At 30.6% G+C, this 25,485-nt stretch overlaps 2 protein-coding genes across 2 annotated transcripts in view; one reads left to right on the top strand and one right to left on the bottom strand.

Annotated features, from left to right (window-relative positions):
• Lnk (SH2B adapter-like protein Lnk) overlaps nt 1-17,476 on the top strand; it is a 43,473-nt gene extending 25,997 nt beyond the window's left edge. Inside the window, exon 7 of the mRNA XM_035370997.2 lies at nt 15,977-17,476. Within this exon, the coding sequence (XP_035226888.1) occupies nt 15,977-16,372 (396 nt within the window). The 3' untranslated portion in view covers nt 16,373-17,476. The remainder of the gene's footprint in view (nt 1-15,976) is intronic.
• A 4,548-nt stretch (nt 17,477-22,024) lies between these two features.
• Nucleotides 22,025-25,485, bottom strand: part of LOC118199189 (uncharacterized) — a 30,857-nt gene continuing 27,396 nt past the window's right edge. Inside the window, exons 8-9 of the mRNA XM_035370994.2 lie at nt 22,817-22,914; nt 22,025-22,320 (exon numbers count right to left, since the gene is read on the bottom strand). Of these exons, the coding sequence (XP_035226885.1) occupies nt 22,135-22,320; nt 22,817-22,914 (284 nt within the window). The 3' untranslated portion in view covers nt 22,025-22,134. The remainder of the gene's footprint in view (nt 22,321-22,816; nt 22,915-25,485) is intronic.

Below are 25,485 nucleotides of genomic sequence, written 5' to 3'. Positions count from 1 at the left end.
GATAGGGCACAACCACTGGATGTAAGATATCATAAATGAACCCATCTGCGTTCATATTACCATCGATCCGAATTAGGGATATGCGTGTCGTGTACCCAGTGGCTTCTCAAACCATCACCCCAGGTGCAGAGTCCCTATGCTGATATCAAATATAAGAAGGAGACTTACAGTCTCCTCGCAGCCCCCAGACATGTATACGGCCATTAGAATACTGAACGCAGAACCGGGACTTGTCTGAAAAGACGACATTGTGCCACTCTTGTATCCAGCTTTGTCCTTCGGCACGTCAGAGTCGCCATCTCTCTCTATGCTGCACTATCAAGGGAATCCGAAGTAATGGTCGCCATGCTGATAGTCCATGCTACTGAAACTTCAACGCAGCTTATGAGCGGATATTGGGCTTGCTGTAATCATAGCGATTTTCTGACTAATGGTCCGTTATGTGGTTAAATGGTTTTGCAGAGTTGACCTCACAATATGTTTACTCTCGCGGGCGTTAGTAATGGGAGGCCGTTGAGATCCTGAATGCCATTCAGTATGACCTTCAGCAACCCACTGATTCCATATTCGCATGACAATGGTTGGATATCGACCAGTGTGACGGGAGATATCACAGTATGATAATCCACACTCTCGATAGGCAACGATCCTGCCTCTGTCGAATTCTGACACTTGCTGGTAAGCATTTCTCCTCTTATTCGAGGCATAACACGATATTGAGCAAACTCTGACCTTACAAAGCACTTTCCGAATGTGCAATCCACTACACAGCTTTTCTTTTATGCAGTTCTTCAGATGTCGTTTCTCCCTCCTGCATTGTCTAATTGTGCTGAAATGCTAATCATTTGCATATCACAACCTCGTCTTCCTTTCATGCGATTTTGACGTTCGGCATATTATTCCTTCCTGGTGTTGTAGTTTTAATGGTTATGTACGTTTCTCACATTGTGGAAAAAACTTTATCTAGAGACATCAAATTTTGAATCCTCCACTTGAGTACTGGCATCTGAAAGCCCAAATTTCGAATTTGTTTTATTATCTATTTCATATTTTGTAAAACGTAACACCTTTTTTATTAACAAACTGAACAATTTTAAAGCGAGCAATGGCAACACTACAGGAAAAAAAAAAAAAAAAACTTTTATCTGCAGCGTGAGAGACAATGTATCTGAAATTCTAAAGATATGCTCTTTTTTAAATATTTCATGATATTGCTGTCGAATTGAATTTTATGGTCTAACCCTTTGACGGGTGGTGGGATGCCAGGCGATCCACCTTTTTTTATCTCCCAGATGAAAGCTGTAATATTCTATTTAAAATACATACAATTATGCCTTTTAGTTTTCTAAATGTATAACAGATGGCAGCACTAGTATGGAAATAATGTAGAAAATTTTTTTATAGGTGTTAATTTTGAAGCAGTTTTTTCTTAATTTCTTATGCAATTTAATTCATCTGAACAACTTTTGGTAGTAGAATTACTATTTTTATCTGAAAATTTCCTATTCTAATTATTGTAATAAAATAATAATTAAATAATAATTCTAAAATTATTATTTTAATTCATATATATTAATTAAAAATGGTTGAAATTAAAATGTGGGACAAATACATCCCACTGCATATGTAGGAAATGCAGCACTGTTAAAAAATTTTTTTAATTCAAATATCATGTTCATTTCATATATAGATAATGCAAATTTATTTTTTTTAATAAATTGCAGTAATGTTAAAACTTGAAAAATATTTAGTATTACTTTTGAAAGAAATGAAAATATAACCCTGTAACATGAAATGTCATTGAATACTGAATGGATATGTGAGTGTGATTCACCATAGAAAAATATCCTAAGCAGAGTGTAAGCAAGGTGATTCTCCTTCAAACCTGTAGCAAATATAGTACTGGAGCGAAAATCTTTTCTGTTTCAAATCTATTGTGAAATCATTAAAAATATCTAAATAGTTATACAGTGACTGATTTTTTTTTTAAATTATGCAATTTCTTTTTTAAAAACACTATTTTTTTATTTTGTGAATATGAACAATATTTTCTAGATAATTATTCAAAAACGTTTTTTATATCTTACATTTTCATTTGGTTGCTAAAACTAGCACTTTATATAAGCATGTTAAGAGAATTTTCACTCGGGTAAAGATGCCATTTTATTACTCTAGATGTGCGGTGGTATAAGTGGTATCCCACCATGTCATGAATCACCTTAAAAGTTTACCTTTCCCCCCCTGTGAAAAACATTGTATTAGAGGCTAATTATATCTATGTGTAAAGTTATTTTTTTCAAAAAAATATTTTTTTTGTGCACCGAATCTGAAAGGGTTAAGTGCGAAGAACATGGTATTTAATAAATAAAGGCAGCACACAAAACGTTAAAAAAATACCCCTTTGGCATTAATATAAAATCTGAGAGCTTTCAGATTCCCCCCTCCCCTTTTAAAGTTAAATCTATAAAGGTAAATAATATGTACTGGTCTGTCAGAATATTAAAACCATCTGTACATTATTCAGATTTGTGTTTATACCTGAAGAACAACACATATCCAAATGTGTAAGAATATATTACCTGAATTGGAGCTGTGTCACTCGGTATTTAGTTTCATCCTTAGCTGGGGAAGAGCAGATTTATATGATTTCAATAAAAGTCTATAACATGGTAAAAGTATGATTTAAAAAAAAAAAAAAAAAAAAAAAAAAACTTTCATGATAGCTTAAGGGTTCCATCTCATTTGAAGTGTTGTTTATTCAGGTATAGGGAGGGTAATTCTTTAGGCAGTATTTTCTTGAAGTCCTCTCATTTCTGCAGAATAAATTCTGGTGCATTACCTCTATCTGGAAACTATAATTGACAAAATACAAAATTTATGTTTCTTTATGAAGAACTGACAAGGAATACATTTTATTGCTATTTTCCCCTTCCTTCATATTCATTAGATGCAAATGTAATGAAGCATTTTTGATTTGAATTAACAAAATGTTCAGGAACAGCATCATTCCACTGCATAATTTGTGAGAAATGGAGAGATCCGTTGCAGTCAGGGTAACAAATATCAAATTACATTTATCGGCATTTCATTTTGGCCTTGTCAGGACGGTTATTCTACGCTACGAGAGTCGACAGCAAGTTGTGGGCTGCCAGATGTCGCTGCTAGTTAAAAACAGGTCTGCCCGACATCCTATATTCTCCGAGTACGGAAGTTGTCGAAAGCGCGTGAAAAAGTGTTGCCGCGTCGTCAATCAGGGTTGTGCAGTTGACGTACTAAGTAGACAATGGCTTTGTATGTGTTTTCCCCACTATTTTTTTCATATTTAAACGAAGAATACGGTCATAGATCTCTGACTCGGTGGCGAATTTATAGAAAATATTTTGATGCTTTTGCTCTGCCAAAAGATGTTTTCATTGCGTATTTCAGATTGCCAAAATTTATAGTTATTTTAATTTGCAATGAACTGAGAGACTATTTGGAGCCACATTCAGAAAACAAAAACGCAATTTCTACTGAAAGAAAGGTTATACTATTCCTGAAATTATAGATATAAATTGTAATTGTATGCTTTAAAAATGTAGAAGATAATAAGTTTATCAAGCATATGAACCTTCTTCATTTAATACAAATATAGACATCCGATAAGCTTCTACTCGATTTATGTACAGCAAGAATTACGTTTACTTTAAAATCTAACAGTTGAATACCTTACGAATAATACTGTGAACACAAAAAGGAATGTCGTTCATTATTACGTGAAATTCACACTACTGTAAAATAAAATTATATAAAAAAAAATTATAAAACTATGAAAAAGCTTTATAATACTTTTTTCAGTAGCTGTACTACTACTAGTAAGATACTTTTAAAAATAAGTTTCAGCCCAGAGGGGCTATTAATTTCTTTTTGCCATTTTGTGGCGTTTCACAATAAATGGCATTTCACTTTTCAAATCGTTGCCACCAAGTATTATCGCACTCTATTATACTTAAAGAAATTAAATAATGAGGAATCTTCAGAATGTATGAATATTTCTCGCACTGTGATAAAACAACGGTACCTAGAGCCATGAAATTCTGAATAACGTAATCCTCCATCCTAATATAGGCATCTGGAGGCCCAAATTTGGAACTGGGAATTTGTTTTATTATCTATTTCATAATTAAGATACAATAACACGCCGAATAAATACTAATTCAGAAGTCAAACAACAAAAATCAGCGTTATATTCACAAAATTTTCACAGGACTAGTTTCGATGGTTTTACCGAACCATCATCTTCAGCTGCAAAACCGCAAATGAACAAGATAGGAAATAATGATTAGATAAGATAAGGAAGCCTGGACAAGAATAAGCAAGTGGCGCCATCTTTTGGCGAAACCAGAACTAAAACATAATTTCTCTAAAAGCCGAAGGCAAATTTGGATTGGAATTAGGATCCTTAACTAGAACAGAAAGATTTTTATGAATGTGAAATGACTCTAGAAAATCCAGTTCTCCAATGGAAGATGTTTTTTGAATAATTTTGGCAGCAGAAAAATTGAAAGTGTGATTTTCGGACCAACAATGTTGAGCAACAGAAGACTTCTGTGTTTCCTTTTTTCTAACATATGCCTCATGTTCTTTGACGCGAAATTTTAAGGCTCTCTTAGTTTGGCCAATGTAAATTAAACCACACTGGCAAGGAATCCTATAAATACCCCAGGAATTCATATCCGGAATGGGGTCCTTGAGTATAGAAGTTGGAATTTTATTGATGGGAAAATAAACAACTCGAAAGTTAAATTTCTGCAAAATATGTGCAACTTTATAGCTAATTGATGGAAAGAAGGGAATGACAACAGAATTTTTATAATCTCCTAAAATAAGAGTGTGGCTTTTAGTGTGTTGAGATGAGAATTTTTTAACTGCTTGATTAATAATGTTGGGTGAAAAGCCCCTGTCAATAGCTATTGCTTTTAAATAATTTAGTTCTTCATCAAGGGCTAGTTTGGAGGAGCAAACTTGAAGAGCACGGAAAACATAGGAATAAAATGAAGCTAACTTTTGTTTAGTCGGATGACATGATTTAAAGTGTGGTGGAAGGCAAACCGATGAAGGTTTACGGTAAACTGTAGTACTGAAGTTGGATGTGTTACGTGTGACCAGAATGTCGAGAAACGGAAGAGAATTGCAAGTCTCAAGTTCAAAAGTGAACTGAATAGCAGGATCAATAGAATTCATTGTTGAAAGAACTTTATTTAAATCATCTTTATTACCTTCAAACAGGGTAAAAGTATCGTCTACGTAGCGGAACCATGCCGGGAAGTTTAAAGTTTCAAACAATTTTGATTCATAATAATGCATGTAGATATCAGCCAGGATGGGACTGAGGGGGCTTCCCATGGCTAATCCCTCAGTTTGCTTGTAATATTTATTTTGGAAAACAAAATGTGTTTGTTTCAAACAGAGTTGAGTGAGAGAAATTAGCTCATCAATTTCGATGCAAGAGAAATGAAATTCGCGAAGTCTGGTTTCTAGACATCTTAATGCACCCTCCACTGGGACTCCACTGGATTTAGTTTATCCATTAGCTAAATATTGTATCCATTAGCTAAATATTTAGTTTCTAGATTTTCCACTCTATTAGACAATAACATTTACACCATAAAAAATTCAATAGAGTTTGTAAAAAAGGTTAAAAACATTTCTCTTAGTAATTTACTCATGGTTTCTTTTGATGTAAAATCATTATTCACCAATGTCCCAGTGGAAGGTGCATTAAGATGTCTAGAAACCAGACTTCGCGAATTTCATTTCTCTTGCATCGAAATTGATGAGCTAATTTCTCTCACTCAACTCTGTTTGAAACAAACACATTTTGTTTTCCAAAATAAATATTACAAGCAAACTGAGGGATTAGCCATGGGAAGCCCCCTCAGTCCCATCCTGGCTGATATCTACATGCATTATTATGAATCAAAATTGTTTGAAACTTTAAACTTCCCGGCATGGTTCCGCTACGTAGACGATACTTTTACCCTGTTTGAAGGTAATAAAGATGATTTAAATAAAGTTCTTTCAACAATGAATTCTATTGATCCTGCTATTCAGTTCACTTTTGAACTTGAGACTTGCAATTCTCTTCCGTTTCTCGACATTCTGGTCACACGTAACACATCCAACTTCAGTACTACAGTTTACCGTAAACCTTCATCGGTTTGCCTTCCACCACTAAAAGCCACACTCTTATTTTAGGAGATTATAAAAATTCTGTTGTCATTCCCTTCTTTCCATCAATTAGCTATAAAGTTGCACATATTTTGCAGAAATTTAACTTTCGAGTTGTTTATTCTCCCATCAATAAAATTCCAACTTCTATACTCAAGGACCCCATTCCGGATATGAATTCCTGGGGTATTTATAGGATTCCTTGCCAGTGTGGTTTAATTTACATTGGCCAAACTAAGAGAGCCTTAAAATTTCGCGTCAAAGAACATGAGGCATATGTTAGAAAAAAGGAAATACAGAAGTCTTCTGTTGCTCAACATTGTTGGTCCGAAAATCACACTTCCAATTTTTCTGCTGCCAAAATTATTCAAAAAACATCTTCCATTGGAGAACTGGATTTTCTAGAGGCATTTCACATTCATAAAAATCTTTCTGTTCTAGTTAACGATCCTAATTCCAATCCAAATTTGCCTTCGGCTTTTAGAGAAATTATGTTTTAGTTCTGGTTTCGCCAACAGATGGCGCCACTTGCTTATTCTTGTCCAGGCTTCTTTATCTTATCACTAGCGTCTACATTCCAAAACGGCAGCCTATGAGAGAGGTGATTCTATTATTTTCATCGGGGAGTAGGGGAGTTAGAATGGTTTTCTGAGGAATGCAACGGCAGTGGACTATATGTTTGCTTACATTTGGAAGCTCAAAAAATTGCTAAACTGGATTGTCTTAGTTTCTACGGTTACTTACAGGGAAATATTAGGCAGTTTTTTCGGTTTTCTGATAGAGGGCAAGTAGAAAATTTTCCTTTATAATCCGCTTTTATCTATTTAAACTTCAGAAGATTTAAGATGAAGAGAATATATTTAATACAACAGAACGCAATCTTAAGACTTGTAAATCTTTTAAAAGACAACAGCAAATTTTTAAACATTACTGTAAAAAATATCTTCTCTTTTAATTATAATAAATAATGAGATAATGCATGGATGAGTTGTTAATTATATAACTATGCATTTATAAAAAGTTTTTAGTGATGAACTATAAATAATATTTTTAATTATAGATGTATTGTTTTTTTAAAAGATTTACAAGTCTTAAGCTTGGTTCTGTTGTGTTAAATATATTCACTTCATCTTAAATCTTCTGAAGTTTAAATAGATAAACGCGGATTTATAAAGGTAAATTATCTATTTGCCATCTATCAGCAAACCAAAAAAACTGCCTAATATTTCCCTGAAAGTAACCGCAGAAACTAAGGCAATCCACCTTTGCAATTTTCTGAACTTCCTAATGTAAGCAAACATCGCACACTGCCGCTGGCGTTCCTCAGAAAACCATTCTAAATTCCCTTCTCCCCGATGAAAATAATAGAATCGCCTCTCTCATAGGCTGCCGTTTTGGGATGTAGACGCTAGCTATCTTATCTAATCATTATTTCCTATCTTGTTCATTTGCGGTTTTGCAGCTGAAGATGATGGTTCGGTAAAACCATCGAAACTAGTCCTGTGAAAATTTTGTGAATATAACGCTGATTTTTGTTGTTTGACTTCTGAATTAGTATCTATTTCATATTTTATAAAGCATTTATGAGTTTTTGATTAAGAAACCCAACGATTTCAAAGCGAGCAATGGCAACATTGTACGGAAAAAAAAAAGAGGAAAAAAACATTTTCATCTCTAGCGCGTGAGAGTATGTATCATAAATTCTAAAGATATGCTTTTTTTTACATTATATGATATTGCTGTTGAATTGAATTTTATGGTTTACGTGCGAAAAACATGATATTTAATAAATAAAGGTAACATGCAAAACGTTAAAAAAATGGCCCTTTGGGAGTAATACAAAATCTGAAAGCTTTCAGATTTTTTTAAATTTTATTTTATTTATTTATTAATTTTTTATTTTTTTGGTGTGTGTGTGAGTAATTTTATTACGTTATAAAACTGGTTTCTAAGTGAGGACTTTCTAAGGGAAACTGGGTCGTATACACGTTACACATTGTGAAAGCCACGAAAACGCCGGCCAGCTCGTTCGCGGGATTCGAACCTTGGACCAAACTACCTGCGTTCAGAGACTCTATCGCTCGGCGGCTGGTGGGCTTGTTAGTAGGATTACACTGCATTATTATTGTATTATGCTAAAAAGTAACAATGTTATAAGACTGATGGTTTGTTCATGGAATAGTACTTTTATAACCTGTTATAGTATTAAAAAGTCATTCTTTCTTTGCAAACTTAAAAAAAAAAAAAAAAAAAAAAAAAAAAAAAAAAAAAATACTGTTCATAGCATTCTCATTTTTATATTGTAAAAGAGATATTGATTATTATTACTTTTCTATTTAAAATGTGTTGAAATGCTGGTTTGGACTTCAACTGCAGGAGACCTACACTGATTATTTTTACTTTAGTACTTGCATTGTGAAAATATTACTATCTTTTAATTATTTTCACAGAATAAAATCTTTTGAGAAGGAAGAATATTTAAACTGAGCAGTTCTTATATATATAAAAAATTAAAGTAACAGCAATGTAATATTAAAAAAAAAAGGTATTAGTAATTGTGTGACAAAAATTGCAAAACGAATTAATCACACATACAAGATAGTTTAGTTTAATTTTGATTATATATTTTATATTGAAAAAATATTTTCTTTCATGTTAATTATAGAATAAATTATTTAAAATAAAGCATTTTGATGCATGTGTGATAGTTGAATGCAGCAGAAATCGGCCATACTGTAATAGCGAATGAATTTTATTTCTTTTCCTGAAAGAAATAATTTTCATAGAAAAAGAAAATAAAAAAAAAAGGAAGAAATATTAAGAAAGAAATATTTTCTTTTTAATTTCTTATTTTAAAGAAATATTTTTCCAATAGTAACTGTAAAATAAATTGCAGGAAAACAGTTTTAATGTAAGCATGGGAAAAAAAAAAAAAAAAAAAAAAAAAAAAAAAAAAAAAAAACTTAGTTTGCTATTAGATTGTAATGCAAATTAATTATATTATGAATTTAAATGATTAAAATTGTTTATTTCTAAAAGGATTTGAAGTAAGCTTAATTCATTTACTCTTATCTATTTGCCATTGCTTTTGTGGTATCCCATATCACTCTTTATTTCTTAGCTCTAAATTCCTGCGTTAACTTTTCCCTTAAAAAACGGCATTTTCCTTCACATAACACAGCAGCATATTCCGCTGCGTGTTGGTCATTTTCGAACTACAAATGCAGCATGTGAGTTAGTGAAATAATGAGAGAATATTCCTAGAACTTCAGCCAGCACGCGCTATAAATTTCGTCACTCATCTGTACTGCGATTGATCTAAAGCTCCTTGAAGCCTTGTTCCCTTTCAATAAAGTCAAATGGACCCACCCGCCCACCGAGGACCACAGAATGGCTTTCTCCGATAAGTTGTGATGGCTGTCCATACCGTTTTTTTTTAGTCAATATTGTTCGCTCAAGTTGTAGACAGATCCAGTGATCATAGAATAGGCGTCCAGGTGAGAATAAAGATTTTTTTTTTTTTTTTTTTTGTAGTCCTAGAAGAAGTTAAATGTAAGATTTATACTGGAAGGTTTTTTTCGATCATAATATTTCAAATTTTGATACATATACTCATGATCATCTGAGATATATGTGGCTGTCTCTCTTTTTCATTGCATTTATTCATTTCATTGCATTAATTAAATTTACTGAAACAGAAGAGTTTTATGTCATCATTAAGTGAGATTGTGTAAACATGACTATCAATAAAGTTAATTTATGACACTTTTTTTGTACGAATTCCAATGAGGAAAATATACTACAGAAGCATATTTAAATTTAATGAAAGTTTTTGGTGTAGATGCAGTTTTGAATAGAATATGCAGGAGATATTTGAAAATTTTGAAGCAGGGCATTTCGACTTTTATGATAAGTTATGCTGTGGACAGCCATCTTTGATCAGAAACAATATTGTCAATAGATCATGGTAGAGCAAAATCCTTTTTTGACAATATTAGGTATTATGGAAAAGCCTAACTCAGCTCAGCAAACTATATTCGGGAACTGTGATTGGTCTAAACGTGTTCCAGATGGGTGCTGGTGAGAAGTGAGAAAAATTTGCTTGATTAAATTGTCATATGTACATCTCTGCTTTCTTGAAACAAGTACAAACCCTTCTTGGACCAGATAACAGGTGATGAAAAGTGGATTACCTATGAAAAACCCAAGGAAAAGAGCCTGAACAACCTGCCCCATCACCTCTAAATCAAGCTGGAGTCTGAATAAGAGAATGCTGTGCATATGGTGGAATGCCCAAGGAGGGGAAGTTATGAGCTTTTGAAACTTAGTAAAAATTTCAATTCGAAGAGACACTGTCAGAAAATGGATGATTTAAACAAAGCAGTCAAAGAAAATAGGCCAATAATGCTCAGTAGAAAGCACATCGTACTGCATTATGATAAGACGAGACCACATGTTGCTTTGGTGACTTGTTAGAAATTCGCAGAGCTAAACTGGAAAATTTGGTACTTACGTATCAACACCTTAGTGCAATTTGGCAGTTTTTTACAGATGAAAAGGTAAAAGTTGCTTATTGGGTGCAAGTTGTGATTTTCAAGACTTTTTTGGTTCCCAAACTGTCAGTGTTTATAATAAATTGGCAAAAATTATCAATATATGAAAAAAACATATTTTAGCAATTAAAAATAAAAATTTTAAACTGTTAAATAAAGACTAAGTGATACATTTAAAAAAATAAAATGCATTCATCCCTGAATCTTTCTGTGCACCATTCTTCTCCCTAAGTACACAGTACCACTTAATAAAAGAAAAATTGCAGAGACTTGCCATTTCGCAAATCTCGCCAACACTAGCTATTTAAAAATTAAGTTTGAGGCACAAAATATCATGATTTGTTTATATAAACCATTGGGACTTTAACTATAACAAAAAGAATGCATATAAAAATTATGATGTTGCTTAAGGAGTTTTATGAGCATGGTTATGTACATGGTGCTAAGAGTTTGGCATATTCTGAAAATTTGGTGGTTGTGATTATGTCTACTAAGGTAGTTGTGATAATATAAATACTGGAAATTTTGCCACCGTACTCTCCAAACATGGCACTATTCCGATTATCACTTGTTTCTCTTTGAAAAATTTGAAACTAAGCATATGTTAGCCAAGCGTGAACTGATTTCTCCGGCTCTAAGGACAAGACGTTTTGCAAAAATGGTATTTAGAAATTACCATTGTGCTCAAGAGTTGATAAGTAATGACTGAAATCATACTGTAAAATAAAAATTATTAAATATTTATTGTTAAATATTATTAAAGATCAGTGCCACAAAAAAATTAACATTTTCTTTCTCTTCTGAAATGGAGAGTAATAATTTTCCAGTGGACCAATGAAGTGGTCCATTTTAATTCCAATTGTAATAATTTTCCAATGCACCTTATATATTCACTTCACAAAAAGCATTTAAATGATAGTCTGTGTCCGTATTATAAGATTGGACGATTAGAATGAAGGCAAGGCAATCTGTGTTATGTTTGTTGTGTAATTATTTTGTCTGTCTTCAATTCTTTCAGTACTCTGTGGGAAATTTTTCCCCTTCACATCCAACTTAAGGTTAAATATTGTGTATTTTGTGATAAAAGCAATAGAGTAATTGAAATTATGAATTTGCATTGTGAAGTTCTTCTGATTGGGATAAGTTTTGCCATTTTGTAGGACTCCAATCCACTGTTTTACAAGTTTTTATATGATTTTCCTTTAGAATTTTAGTTTTCAATGATTTCCTTTAGAATTCCAATGTAGAAATATTACAGATATTCCCATTTTCCAATCCTGTCTTACTATTAATATCTGACAAAAGAATGGTTCAGTTTCAAAAACAAAATAATTTTGGTAAATGCAGTAGATGTTACTGTCTCTCTCTCATTTTCTAATGTTAAATTGATTTAAATATAAATTTTAGCATTGTGACTTTCTTTGATTAAGGCTTATTTCAAATACTACTGAAAAATAAATAAATAAATAAACTAAAAGAAATTGTATAATGATAGTTCTATTCAAAGTGTAGGAGGGGGGACCTGCGATTCTTTTGGACCACTTATGAAGCATTGATAGTATAATGATCCTATGTGTTTTCCTGTGATTGCTGATAAACTGTCTGTAAGCACTGTTTGGATGAAGACCTTAGTTGAGTTCACACACAGTATAGTATAGATTTTTATAAAATTCAATGAATATCATATCACTAAATGTGTATCACTAGCTTGGCAATTTTTTTAATTTATGTCTGTAAATAGTATTTTCATAAAAAATTATGTAGATATATAATTTTAACCTTAAATAGTATCAATAACTGTTCACGTAAATGAAGGGCATTTTCCAGTTGTGCTTTTGCCAATTCATCTTCCAGAATTAGTCATGCAATTGGTTCTCTTCTCATTTTTCATTCCCTTATTGCTTTTCACCAGCTTGACATATGGAGAACAATATTCTCAGTTTCATCAAAATTTAAATTTACCATTGTGGTTTTAGTTATGATGTTCAAATGAAAAAATGTATGGGCTTTTACGAGTTGAATTTTTATATGGTATTTTATAATTTGATTAAACATTTGAATAATTACCCAGTTTGAACCTTTTTTTTCAAAAAAATTGTGATGAATCATAAGTATTTTGAGACCTTGCAAATGTGTATATTTTGTTTGTCTTGGACTAACAGTATCAAAGGAAAGAGACAAGTATTCAGAAAGAGAAACAGTAACTCTTTTCATGTAAGCAGACAGTTAAGGACTGCTATGTTTTAACCCTTTGCGGCACAGTGTGTCCGGTCTGTACATACCTAAAAATTTCCTTCTGTACACACAGAAAAATTGAATGAAAAAGGACTTGTAGGTTACTCTGAATCTTCTTTATTTATAGTAGATGGCAGCTCAACACAAACCAGTCCATATATATTTTAGCCATGTTTAGTTTTTTAAAACCTTGCTTTTTCAAAGAAATCTTCCAGATTTTTTTTAGGGTATAAAAGGAATTGTCTTAAAATAAATTTCTATGTTATTTTTTGGCTGTATGCTAATCTCCTTATTCTATATTAATTTTAAATTTTTACCTTGAAATCTTGCCTAAAATCAAACGGCGAACCCAAGATGTGCCCACACCAGGCTCACCGATAATCTAGGACAACTGAAAGTCTGTATTCTTTGTTTCTCCTCATCTCATCGGTCAGTTCATTGACAGCAATGCTCATTTCAGCCCTCTTTTCGAAGCTCTATTCAATCAGTGTGCCGGCACACCCACAGAAATAAACGATAAGTGCTATCTTCACAAAATTTTACTTGTGTACTCCTCTAGGCCTAATTAGACTGCCTACCTGTTTTTTTTTTTTTTTTTTTTAAATCAAAATTCTGACTTTAAAAGGTAGCGTGCTGTAAAGGGTTAAGTGAGAATTGTTATCTACGAAAGAACTGCCAAGATCTTTTACATTTCAATTTGAATGGCAGTGCTTTGAGAATTCCATGAGCTAATGAAAATTATTAGTAAATAAGTAATTTAAATAACACTTACAGTTCAGCCTTATAAATTAAATCTTGTAATGCATTTTTACAATATCCCTTTTTAAAAAAAAAGTTGGTATGTATATTAATAAGGTTAATATGTGAAGAAGCCAAATATCGAGTATCCAAAAAACACCATCCCATAGTTTTCAGTGAGAAATAATGACCCAACAATTTCGCTCAAATGCTTTTTATTCGGCAAAATAATTTTCTTCAGCTTCAGTTACATGTTCCCAATGAGATATAAGCTTATAAATCCAGCATTTTAAAAGTTCTTGTTCGTAGAACCAAAAAATTGTCCTATGGCCTGCATGACAACATCTTGGTTTTAGAAGTGTTGCTCATGCAAATGGTTATCCTTAGGTAAGAGCAGGTGATAGTCGGATGGAGCAATGTCTGGGGATGAGGTAAAACTCCCCAGCCAAGTGTGTTGGTTACCTTCTTCGTCACTTTTGCCAAAATGTCTTGCAGAATGATCAGTCCTTTCCTGTTGATTAGTGCTGGCTGGTTCCAAAGACGTGTAAGTGCAACTGGGTTTAGTACGCCTTGGCTGTGATGGTTTTGCCACTCTGTATCATTTCAAATTACACAATACCAGTGATGGTCCACCAAACACAGAGCAGTACCTTATTTTTATGAGTGTGTTATTTGGGGGCAAATTTCCACAGAACCAGAGGATGAACAATGATGTTTTTATATACAGTTATTGTATGACACCGATTTCTTAGTCACGTGTCAATATCTTGTACAGGAATGGAGATTTTTTGTGGTTGACAGCAATAACGAGCAAATGGTTTGCAGTTTGATTTCCTCGGTCAAAACAGGAGGAATCTATTTACTGAGCTTCCATGTCTTCCTGAGATTGTGCAGATGCATTCTAATGGTTTCTTCTGACACTCTGAACCCTTGTGCAAGTTCCTTGCATGTTTGGTATAGATTACTCTTGATGTCCTCCTTCAACAGGACTTCATTGATAGTGGAAAGGCATCCAATTCGAGTCTCGTCTCAGAGGTTCTTATCTTATGCAAATTGACTGAACCAGTTTTGTGCTTTGCGCTGACTCACTGATGTCTCTTTAAATACAATGCACATTTTTGATTAGTTTGTGTAGCATATCTACCAGATCAGAACCCATAAACTGAACACGGCCGTAATAACACATCCTTTGACCACTTGTATGTTCACTCTAGGATTGTAGTTCCTACAGAACTGCTTTTGGCATGACCGACATGCCTCAGAATTCTGCACTGACTAATGGTTGATAGGAACATCAACATCTGATGCCATCCCGAGAGATTGCTGACACCTACCATTTGAATTTCACTTTTTGTTGCATTGGCATGATTTTTTTTGGGATACCTGGTAAATATATATTATACAATCAGCCTTGAAACTATCGTCAAGCAGCACAGTTTAGTGCCAGTCATGGATAAGTGTGATATAATGCACTGGGCTACCTGGTAAATAATGGTACATCTATATTATCCATCAACCATGAAACTACCATCAAGTAGCACAATTTAGTGCCAGTCATGGATAAGTGTGATGTAACACACTCATAACTTCTGCACTTCCATATGATTTTAATCCAGCTGATTCTGAATAAGGCACTTTTTGTTTATAAATTAACTATTATTACTGCATTTTCCCCTTTCATTTTGGAAAAAAAAAAAAAAAAAAAAAAATCAGTCTGCCTTTTACATAACAGCAAACAGTGGATTATGTTCAAAATTATAAGAGGCTACCATTAAAAAATGGACTTGATATGGTCAGCTGAATATCTCCAACAAAACAGTAATATGATTGCAATAATAACCTGCAGGAAGTCTCTACTTACAGCATTCTAAACAGAGCTTGCAGTAAAATTGCAGGGACTAACAAAATAGTAGGAATTGACAAAAGCCTTTTTTAAAGCACAGAAACAAAGAAGATCAAATACTAATTGTTTTATAAATGAAAAGGGATTATTGAAGAATTGAATTGCACTGGAGCAATTGGTACAACTTTGGCAGGATATCTGTCAACTTTCCTGATTCAGTCATAGACATCTTGCTTTATTCATGAGATAATGTGTAAGTACTTAAGTGACATTTTGATATGTGTAAACAAAGTCAGTTGCTGGACCAGAATGTATTAGATTTGTTAAATGAGGAATGTATATATTTGTTTCTATAAATGTATTGAATATTAATTCTAAAGTAATATTTTTATTGCAGCATTTACGTATGACAATCAACCCAGAAGGTCAGTGTCGTGTACAGCATTTGTGGTTTCAAACTATATTTGACATGTTAGAGCATTTTCTACAGCATCCTATACCTTTAGAATCAGGTGGTGCATCTGATGTAACCTTAACTGAATATGTAGTTAATTTAGAAGGTGCACAATCTGCATCATCTCGTTCACGGTCATCACCATCACATGGAGAGCCTGGACGAACTGGTGCTGCAGCTCATCGTGTGCCTAGTATACCTGATTTACGAGAAGTGGTAACTGTTCAAGGATCTGTGCGAGTGAGGAGTCAGTCTCTTGAAAATGTTCAAGCTCATGCTGGTCATCATCCCCCACAACAGCCGCCTCGAGCGGTTGAAAACACCTACTCTTTTGTTTGATATTTAATTTCCATTAATGTGTGCAAAAACTTATGCAGCCCTGAATTATTAGAGCTAAAGAAACTGCCAAAATATACTGAAGTGATCAAAAGCTTTTTATTGTGTATAAATTGTATGTGCATGGTGTTACATTTTTTGATTGTTTCATGAGCAATATTTGAATGACATTATAGTGATTGAGTTGAGAAATATTTTTAATCACTAATTTGTCAATGTAATTTAGATCTGTGCTTGTTTTTATATAAATTTGTTATATATAAGTCATGCTGAATTGCAGCTTTTGATTGATGATTACTGATTTAGATATGTAGATTAGTCAGGAAAAATGCTATTATATTTAAACACAGATTTTTCAATGCAGTTAAATAATTCCATATATTCTGCTTGAGATTATTGATAATTAAGCTAGCTCGCATACAAAATAAATATATCCTGAAAATTCCAGTAATGCAATTTCAATGATATATTAAATTTAGATTTTTACTGGATATTTTAGTTTGGGAACAGAAATGCAGTTGGAAAATGTACTGTGCGAGTTTTACTTATGCGTGCATAATTGTTTATTCTGTGCCAAATAAAAATACTACTGCATATTTCAACAAAACATGTTTTTTATATTTAGGTGTTATTTTTAAAAATATTCTTTCTTACCTAAATTTTTAGAAAATAAAAAAATTGAAGCTTTCAGCAAGCTTCATAGATTTTGAGAGCTAGAGGTATTTTAAGGAAGATTTTTAAATCTGCAGCCTACAAGTTTATATGAATTCCATTTGAGTAGGTCATTAATTATTATGCATACCTTAATGGTTTGTTATGGCACATATTAATTTCAAAGAGCTTCTAAGTATAAAAAGTGCTGAAGAATAAAAAGAAAAAACTGACACAAAAATAATTTTCAGATTTTTATATACAACTATGTAAGACATGCAACACTGATATTCATGACCATATGTTTTCAGATTTTTAGTGTTATTAAAATACTTTCTTATAACAGAAACATACTTAGTAATCTGTAAGAGAGTTAAGTTTTACTGAAAATAGTTTGTGATTTTGATGATGTATATGCTATGCAAAATTAAAGATTTTATTTAGTATTGTATTTTATTTAAATTATTTTTGAGATTATTAATTAATTATAAGGCATTTAAAAGATGCATTTTTCTCAATTTGAGTTAAAAAATGGCTTGTAATTATTATAGATGCATAGAAAAACCATGAAAACCATAGGCCATTCTAGAAATGAATTAAAAAGGATTAGTTCTCAATTAAACTCCATTTTAATTAATTTGTAGACTGAATTTTCCTGTCAGACACAGTCAACTGTAATACTTCATTATGAAATGCTGTATCAATGAATTCTACTTTAACAAGTTGCATAGTCATAAATAAATTTATTATGGATTCCATTATCATCTCTAGAAGTCTCAGTGTAGCTGCAGATAAGTATGATATTGCTCCAGAAATCCTGACAAAAAATTCTAAAACATTTTGCAGCCTATTACACTGGAAATTAAAACTATATGTCATATGCTTTTTTTTAATCATCTAGCAGTAAACATTTTAACTAGCTTTAATTTAGAATAAATAGCATGTAAAATACTCTAGTAATTTAAAAGTAATTTTTTACATAATTATCTTCTCCAATATCTTAAAAATGGCTTTTTTTTTTAGATAAACAAATAAATTATTTCCATTCCAGTTCTTCCCCCTCCACTAATAAAAACTTTAAATATAAGAAGAATTTATTTAGATGTTTGAACCTTCAGATACTAATTTTTAGTGTATTTTATTTTCATTACACAAGATATTTCAAGTTATAGCTTTTCAACTTTGAGCTTATTTTTCAGTTTTGTTTTAAAGTAGCAGATACGTGCATGGGTGCTAAAAATTTTAGTTTCAAATACATTATGAAATTAAATTAAGTAACACAAAGAAATCAGTCAACATGTAAATGTTTAGTCTTGTACAAATTATTTGTTTTTCATTAATATATGTGTTTTGTATATTTAATGTAGCTCTAAGTTGATTTTAAATCATTTCTTTACCTAAAAAAATATAGTGAAACAGTGTTCATCAGAACAAGTAATAGTTTTAATTCACGTCTCCACATCCTATTTAAATTAAAGAATGTACAATATGCAAAATTTTATATTATGAAATATTTTTCTTCTGTCTAATTTTAGTGTTCATTAGACTCATGTTTTGGCAGTAAGTTTATAAAACTTATTAATTTGAGCATTTGCAAACTTTTATACAAATTTGATATTAATTAGATTAAGATGTATACCTCAATTAATAATTAAATGCATTTAAATTCTCTAAATCAGAAAACTTTAATGTTTTTTAAATAGTTAATATTTTTACCTTTTTTTTGCCAAGCCTTAAAATTTCATACATCATACCAAATAAAAAGCCCTCCTTTCATGACGTTATTTGTGATAATATATGAAGATATATTTACGGCTTAAAAGTACATAGTGAGTTCACAAATGACACGTGTTGTATGATATAGTAATAGTTTAAGTGGAAAAGAAATTTAGGTCATATCTTTTTAGCTTTTATTTCTGTTGAATTAAAAAAAAATAAAGATATGATTCAAAATGAAGCATTCTATTCAATTTGAAATTCAGAATCTTCATGCAGGTCACGCAATAAAATATAAGGGCAACAAAGTGTTTTATGTTTCAACGGGACTGCCAAATTTACAGAAACAGATCTTCTTTTATTTCTATATAGATTGAAACAATTCATAAGATTTTGAAGTAATTTGCATAATTTAGATAATAATTTTCTGCACACAAAAGTAATGTTCATGAACATTTCTTGTATGCTAAGAAATTGAAGAATATATGAAAGACTAGACCCTGCAAGTAGTGTTTAGTGCTAGATTGTAGCATAACTGATTTAACATTGGTTTAAAACTGAAACAATGTGCTTTTGTTATTAGGAAACAACTATTTTAGAATCAGTTTAATTTTAGCATTTTGTCAAGAAAATGTGTTTCACCTTAAAAGCCCATAATCTACAAAATACATATCTGAATTGCTACTAAAAGCAAGTGAAGCAGTATCTGTTTAATGAATGAGTATAAAATTGTTCCAGTTTGTGTATCAGTAAATTACATTCAGAGAGTATAAAACCACCATACTCTTTTTCCTGCTCAAAATTTATTGAAAGTGCTAACAATTTTATGTATAAATTTGTATGCAGTTTTATTTTTATTCTATTGTCATGGCTTTACATAATCGAATGAGTTACAACAAATTTAAAAATAAAATTTTATAACTTTTAAAAAAATTTTAGGAATTACTTTTGCAGAGATTATTTTATGATGTATGGAAAATAGAAACAAATCAAAATTTACCAAATTCAATCAATAAATAACATATTTTACAAAACATCAGAAATTTCAAGACAGGCTAAAGTAATTTTCAAGGGATGCAAAACACTTTTTCTTTGCATTACTTTTTTGTGACACTAAAATATAATTTTTTTTTAGAATCTTTCAGATTAAATTGTGATTATCTGCATGCTTTTTTGCAGTAGAATAAATTAGACATGCCAGAAAGTAAAAAATTATTTAAGTATGCATTCTATATATATTTTCTATCAGTTACAAAAATCTACTCATTCAGCATAAATTTAGTAACAAACCATGATAAAAAAGATACCAAAATAAGCCTTGCAGCCTAAATTATCAATAATACTTTTTTAAGAGGTAGATTATTTTCATACAATATGTTGATGGTTGAAATAGTGAAATGTATTCATGTAAAAATTTGCCTGTTCTTGTGGTGTTATTTTATTAATATGAATTTTAAAGGTTAACAATTATAAGTATGCAATTATGGAAATCTGTTATTTGTAGGAACTTCAGAAAGGTATAAGTTGCTGTGAATTTGATATATGTATAAATTGTTAATTTTTGTAGATATTAATATTTAAAATAATTTATGATATGTTTGACATTCGGTTGCAAAAATATTAATTTTTATTTATTTAGCTCTTGATTACATGAGCTAGAATCATGTACATTCTGATGGATATATTTTTCGTGTATATAAAAATATAATGAATGAAAATCAGTCATTGGAGGCATAGAAGTATAACTTCAAGTGGCATTTACAGTTTTTAATATGTGTGTGCATGTGTGTATGTGTGTTAGCATGTGTTTAATTAAGGTTATCAGTTTTCAAAGTATTATATATGAATGGAAACTGCTATAATTGCAGTATAAGTATTAAATCTAAAAGAGCGATTACACACTTGAATGTAAAAAAAAAAAAAAAATCTTGATGTTTACTCTTATTAGTTTACATAAGATGAATTAAAAATCGTTTGCCAACTAAACTGAAATGAAAATTAGTCAAAAAGACAGAATAAAAGGGAAATATTTCAGATATTAAAATTTGACTCTTAATAAATTTGGGTTAATAAACATTTTTATTTGTAGATTCAGTTTTTTTTTTAGTGTATTGATTTTTTATTAAATCCATGAAGCGACAAAAATAAGTGTTGTAAATATTTTGAAAATTTAAAATTTTCATGAATTTTAAGTATTCAACGCAGAAATTTTATTTGATATTGATATTTAAATCAGTTATTTCAGTAATATAATTTTCTTTTTGCATAAATTTGCAATTCACATTCATTTATTAAAAATATTTCCACATATTTTGAAACAGATGTACGATGCAAGAGAAATGATAGAGATATATACTCTAACGTAACACAAATTTTTCATTCTGATAGTATCTTCTACAATACATATTTTCTGTACTTTAACTATTTAATATCTAATGCATATAAAAGAAATAATAAAATTTTGCAATATTTTCAGCTGATAAAAATTTATTTCTTTCAGTAAGTTTCAGCCAGTTTTCTTACATGCTTGTTTAATACATCAGAATATTTATCGCATTCCACATTCTGCAGGAACTGTTAATTTTACATTTTCTTTGACTATTTAGTAATCATCTTGGAGGGACATATTGCTTTACTCTCTTATATAATAACTGAAATTAAATCCACATAAATATTATTTTAAAAATACTTTTCTTTATTTATTATTTCTCTATATAAAGAATATAAATGTTCATGCTTATTATACTTATATATTTATCGCAATTCTTTTCCAAAATCTTAGTGAATGATTACATTTTAGTGCTAAATAATAATATGCTTTGGAGATTGTTTCTGTACAGAGTAAATTCATATATTTGTGTTATAACATTTACTTCAGATGAATAAACAAGCATAAAATCTATAAATCTGGTTTTTGTGTTTCCATCACCTTGTTTCACTGGATATTTGTATTCTAATTTTATAAATTTGCCGCAACTGTGCATATAGATGTTCTCTGTTGAAGCAGCATTATACATGCATTTCAGCAATATTACTGTATTTTAATTATGTATTCTTAATATATTCTTCTAGTATTTTTATGCATCATATCATTTACACTGTATATTTTTGCTTGTTTATATGAGTTAAGAAATTTAATGTATTTCAGTGAATATATTTATTATAGTTAAAATTCATTCTCAGCCTGATTCAGTAGATCTATATCTTACACAAATAAAACAAACATTATACATTTTTTGAATTTTTGTTTTACTTTTGTTATTTTTAGAAGAAAAAGGTAACAGAATAGTAGCTTTAAAAAATATGCATTTATTTGAAATGAAAAGATTATATCATCAGTATTTAAATATGGCATTTCCTTATTCTAAATATATTCAATTCAAGTAATTGAAAATTTGTTATTTTTTTAATTTTAGAGCCTTTAGATTCTTCAGCATGTGTTGAGGTAAAGGAGCCATAACAAACAAATTCCTTCCTTCCAAGTATTCTGGTACTACAATGTTTCGAGCATGAATATGTAAAGGGATGTAACGTACTTTACTTTGCCTGACATATAACTTCTGCAGCAAGTCACTTGGTAGTTTCTATATGAGAAAAAATAAACAAAGAATTATGAAATCAAATTTAGCTTTCAGTCATTTAATTCATTTCAGTATTCCCATAAGAAAACTGCCCGTTTTACTTCAGAACTTATAGTTTTTAAATACTGACATAGCAAATAATTTTATTATTCTAATTAGTATTTCAAATAAATTATTTTATTCAAGTGAATGTTGCACAGATGTAGTTTTTAAATATATTTATTTAAATACTAATGTAAAATCAGACAGGTTATTCAAACAAAACTCATGAACACAAAAATAGTTTTAAGGCACAAAATGATCTAAAACCTTACAGCCATAAAATGTGACTGACTTTGAAATTAAGTCATATTAATGAAACAAAAACATGAAAACAAACAGATTGAGAAAGATATCTAGAATAAAATGAGTATAGATTTAAAAGAGTCAATATTTTTTTATACAAAAACCTTTCACAACATTTAAATGAGAAAAAGAGCACATGTAATTACAGTCCTACCTGTGGTGCTAACTTGGTGAGATGTGAATATTTGTGATCACCAAGTATTGGGCAGTCCAAGCCAAAACCAAAGTGAACACGGATTTGATGTTTAATTCCTAAAGTGAAAACAATATATTAGCTTTCAGAATTTAGATAAATATTAAAAAAATAAACTTTCAGTATTTTAGAACTTATAATATTCTTTCTTTTAAAAGATATATTAAATATTATTTTAAAAGACGGACAAGAGATTCAAGACATGTATACTTAATTTAATAATCTTTAAAAGCTGACCTTCAAATGAAAATCAAAAATTAATTTCAATTGAAGATACTCTACATATTTTGAATGACAAAGATGCAGTTTTCTTTGAGGAAAAGTTATTTAAACAAAATATTTTTGACAGCATTAGACAATTTTCATTTATGAAGAAGATACACACTGCCCTTTAAAATACACTGAGCCTTTTCATTTGCAGTTGACAGGAAATCAAAATCATTACCATTTGTCAAAATGGAAGTAGATTGTGGTAATAATGTTGTCATCAATATATGACAAGTAGTAATAACAACATAAATAACTTATTAAATACAAATAAAGTTGTTTCCCAAGTTTAACAAAGAAGCAAATTTTTATTTCTAAGATGTTTAAATAATTTGTTGAAGTTAAAATATTATTATTACCAAGCAGTCCAGTTTCTGTGCTTTAGAACTCCATTAACAGTTTATTTGGGTTTTTAAAACAAAATGTCAACTATTAGATATTGTCAAAGTTTTATCATGGGGTGGCATATTAGTGTTTTGTACAAGCGCATGCCACCTAGAATTTTGGTTGACAGCATACGTATTTGCATTATAAATGTACAATATATATAATGCACTTTTGCAGTGCTATATATAATATACTTTCATCATGCAACAACAACATACTATGAATACCCACTGTTAGTACTATCTGTGCATAGATCAGTGCTCATTACCAAATGTCGTTATATCACATATTTGTGCACATCTGCTTATTGACTGGAAAATAAGTATTGCAAAATACACTGCCACTGTATTCATTGTGGACATACATATCAGATCAACTACATTTCCATAGCAAGAGTTATATGTTCTCAACTAATGAAATTAATTATTGAAAATAACTCTGTTACTCAGGAATAAAGTATTTCTACTGAACAACAGCTGCTAATTTACATCTTGAGAGGAATCCAGTTTTCCTTCCAAAAGCATACTTTGCATATGCACAGTGGAATGTTTGAATAAAAAAATGTTTTATCCAGATTTCTAAATGGAGCCATTTAATATCTCTTTCAGATGAAAATTGTTAAACAGATTTTGCATTTACTCAACCAACCTAAAACATCACATACCTTTTCATTATTGTTTATTAGCAACAATAAAGTAATTTGTGCCAGACATGTACTAGGCTCACATCTCATGATTATATTCCTCTGCTACTTTTTGGAAGACCTTGTGATTCCTTTATCTAGTCCTTTGATATGCATTGACAGACTCATATTTACAAAATTTAAACTTTTATTTCTTTAACTAACTTGTAATTTTAAGGTACTAAAAGTTCAAATTAATTCTTAACTTCATTTAATGCTCTTAGTATTCAAATTGCACCTTTTAGTTATTATTGTTAGTCTCAAAACAGGATTCGGTGGCATATTATTTTAAATGTCTGACTCACTTTTCAAATTGTTGCCATGAAATATTATCGTCCTGTATTACTTTTTAAAGGAATTAAATAATGAAGAATTTGCATGAATCCATATGTTTCTTCAAAGTGAAAAAATGGAAAACCTAGGGCCATCAAATCTTGAATAACGTAGTCCTCCACCCGAACATGTGCCTGGATGCCCGAATTTTGAATTTTATATTTCATATTTTGTAAAACTATCATTAATTTTTAACAAATTCAACAATCTGAAAGTGAGCAGTGACAACACTGTATGGATTAAAGCAGCAGTTCTCAACTTTTTGACTAATGCGTACCATCTAAACAAAAATTGAAAAACTTTAGTACCACCACTACATTTTTACAATAATTATTTTTCAATTTCTCAATAGAAGTATTTAAAAAAAAAATAAATATTTTGCCATTTTCACAACCTATTTGCTATTTGTATTAAATTTGCACACATAAGAAATATTAGATTAAAAATTGGTTGCCATTTTAATTATCAAAATTTAAGTTATAATACTTTAATCCTAAAATTCAGTGTAAAATTTGGGTCTGTTTAAGAGAGATGAATTTCTTTATGTCTGGTCTTATATCACTTAGTTTTTTAACTGTAAATTAGGATGCACTTTTAATTTTGTTCTATATTTATTTTTCATATGTAACATGGAAGAAAACCTTTGTTCGCACAAATGTTGTGCAAGATGGCAATAAAAATTTAATAGCTTTATTTGAAAATGCCTTTAAATTTTTTTTTTTCGGTTCAGCCAAAAGTTAACAAGTGTGTTACTTTTAAATCTTCACTTAGAGTTCGATCACAGGAAATTTCTATTAATTGTTCTTTTTCTTCAAGAGATAAAATTTCAGGTACATTTGGGGGGGGGGGAATGGATTTCTAATCTATTTTTCTTTTTCATAATCCTCGGAGAAACGCATGTTGAACTTTTTATCAATAAAAATTAGTGATTTTCAATGTCGTATGCTATTTCTTCTTTTAT

Source organism: Stegodyphus dumicola, chromosome 1 (assembly GCF_044657685.1).
Source record: "Stegodyphus dumicola isolate Sdum_Otavi_A_Nest chromosome 1, ASM4465768v1".
NCBI classification, from domain to species: domain Eukaryota; kingdom Metazoa; phylum Arthropoda; class Arachnida; order Araneae; family Eresidae; genus Stegodyphus; species Stegodyphus dumicola.
Note: the sequence above shows the minus strand (reverse complement) of the source record. Positions and strands in the feature narration are given on the sequence as shown.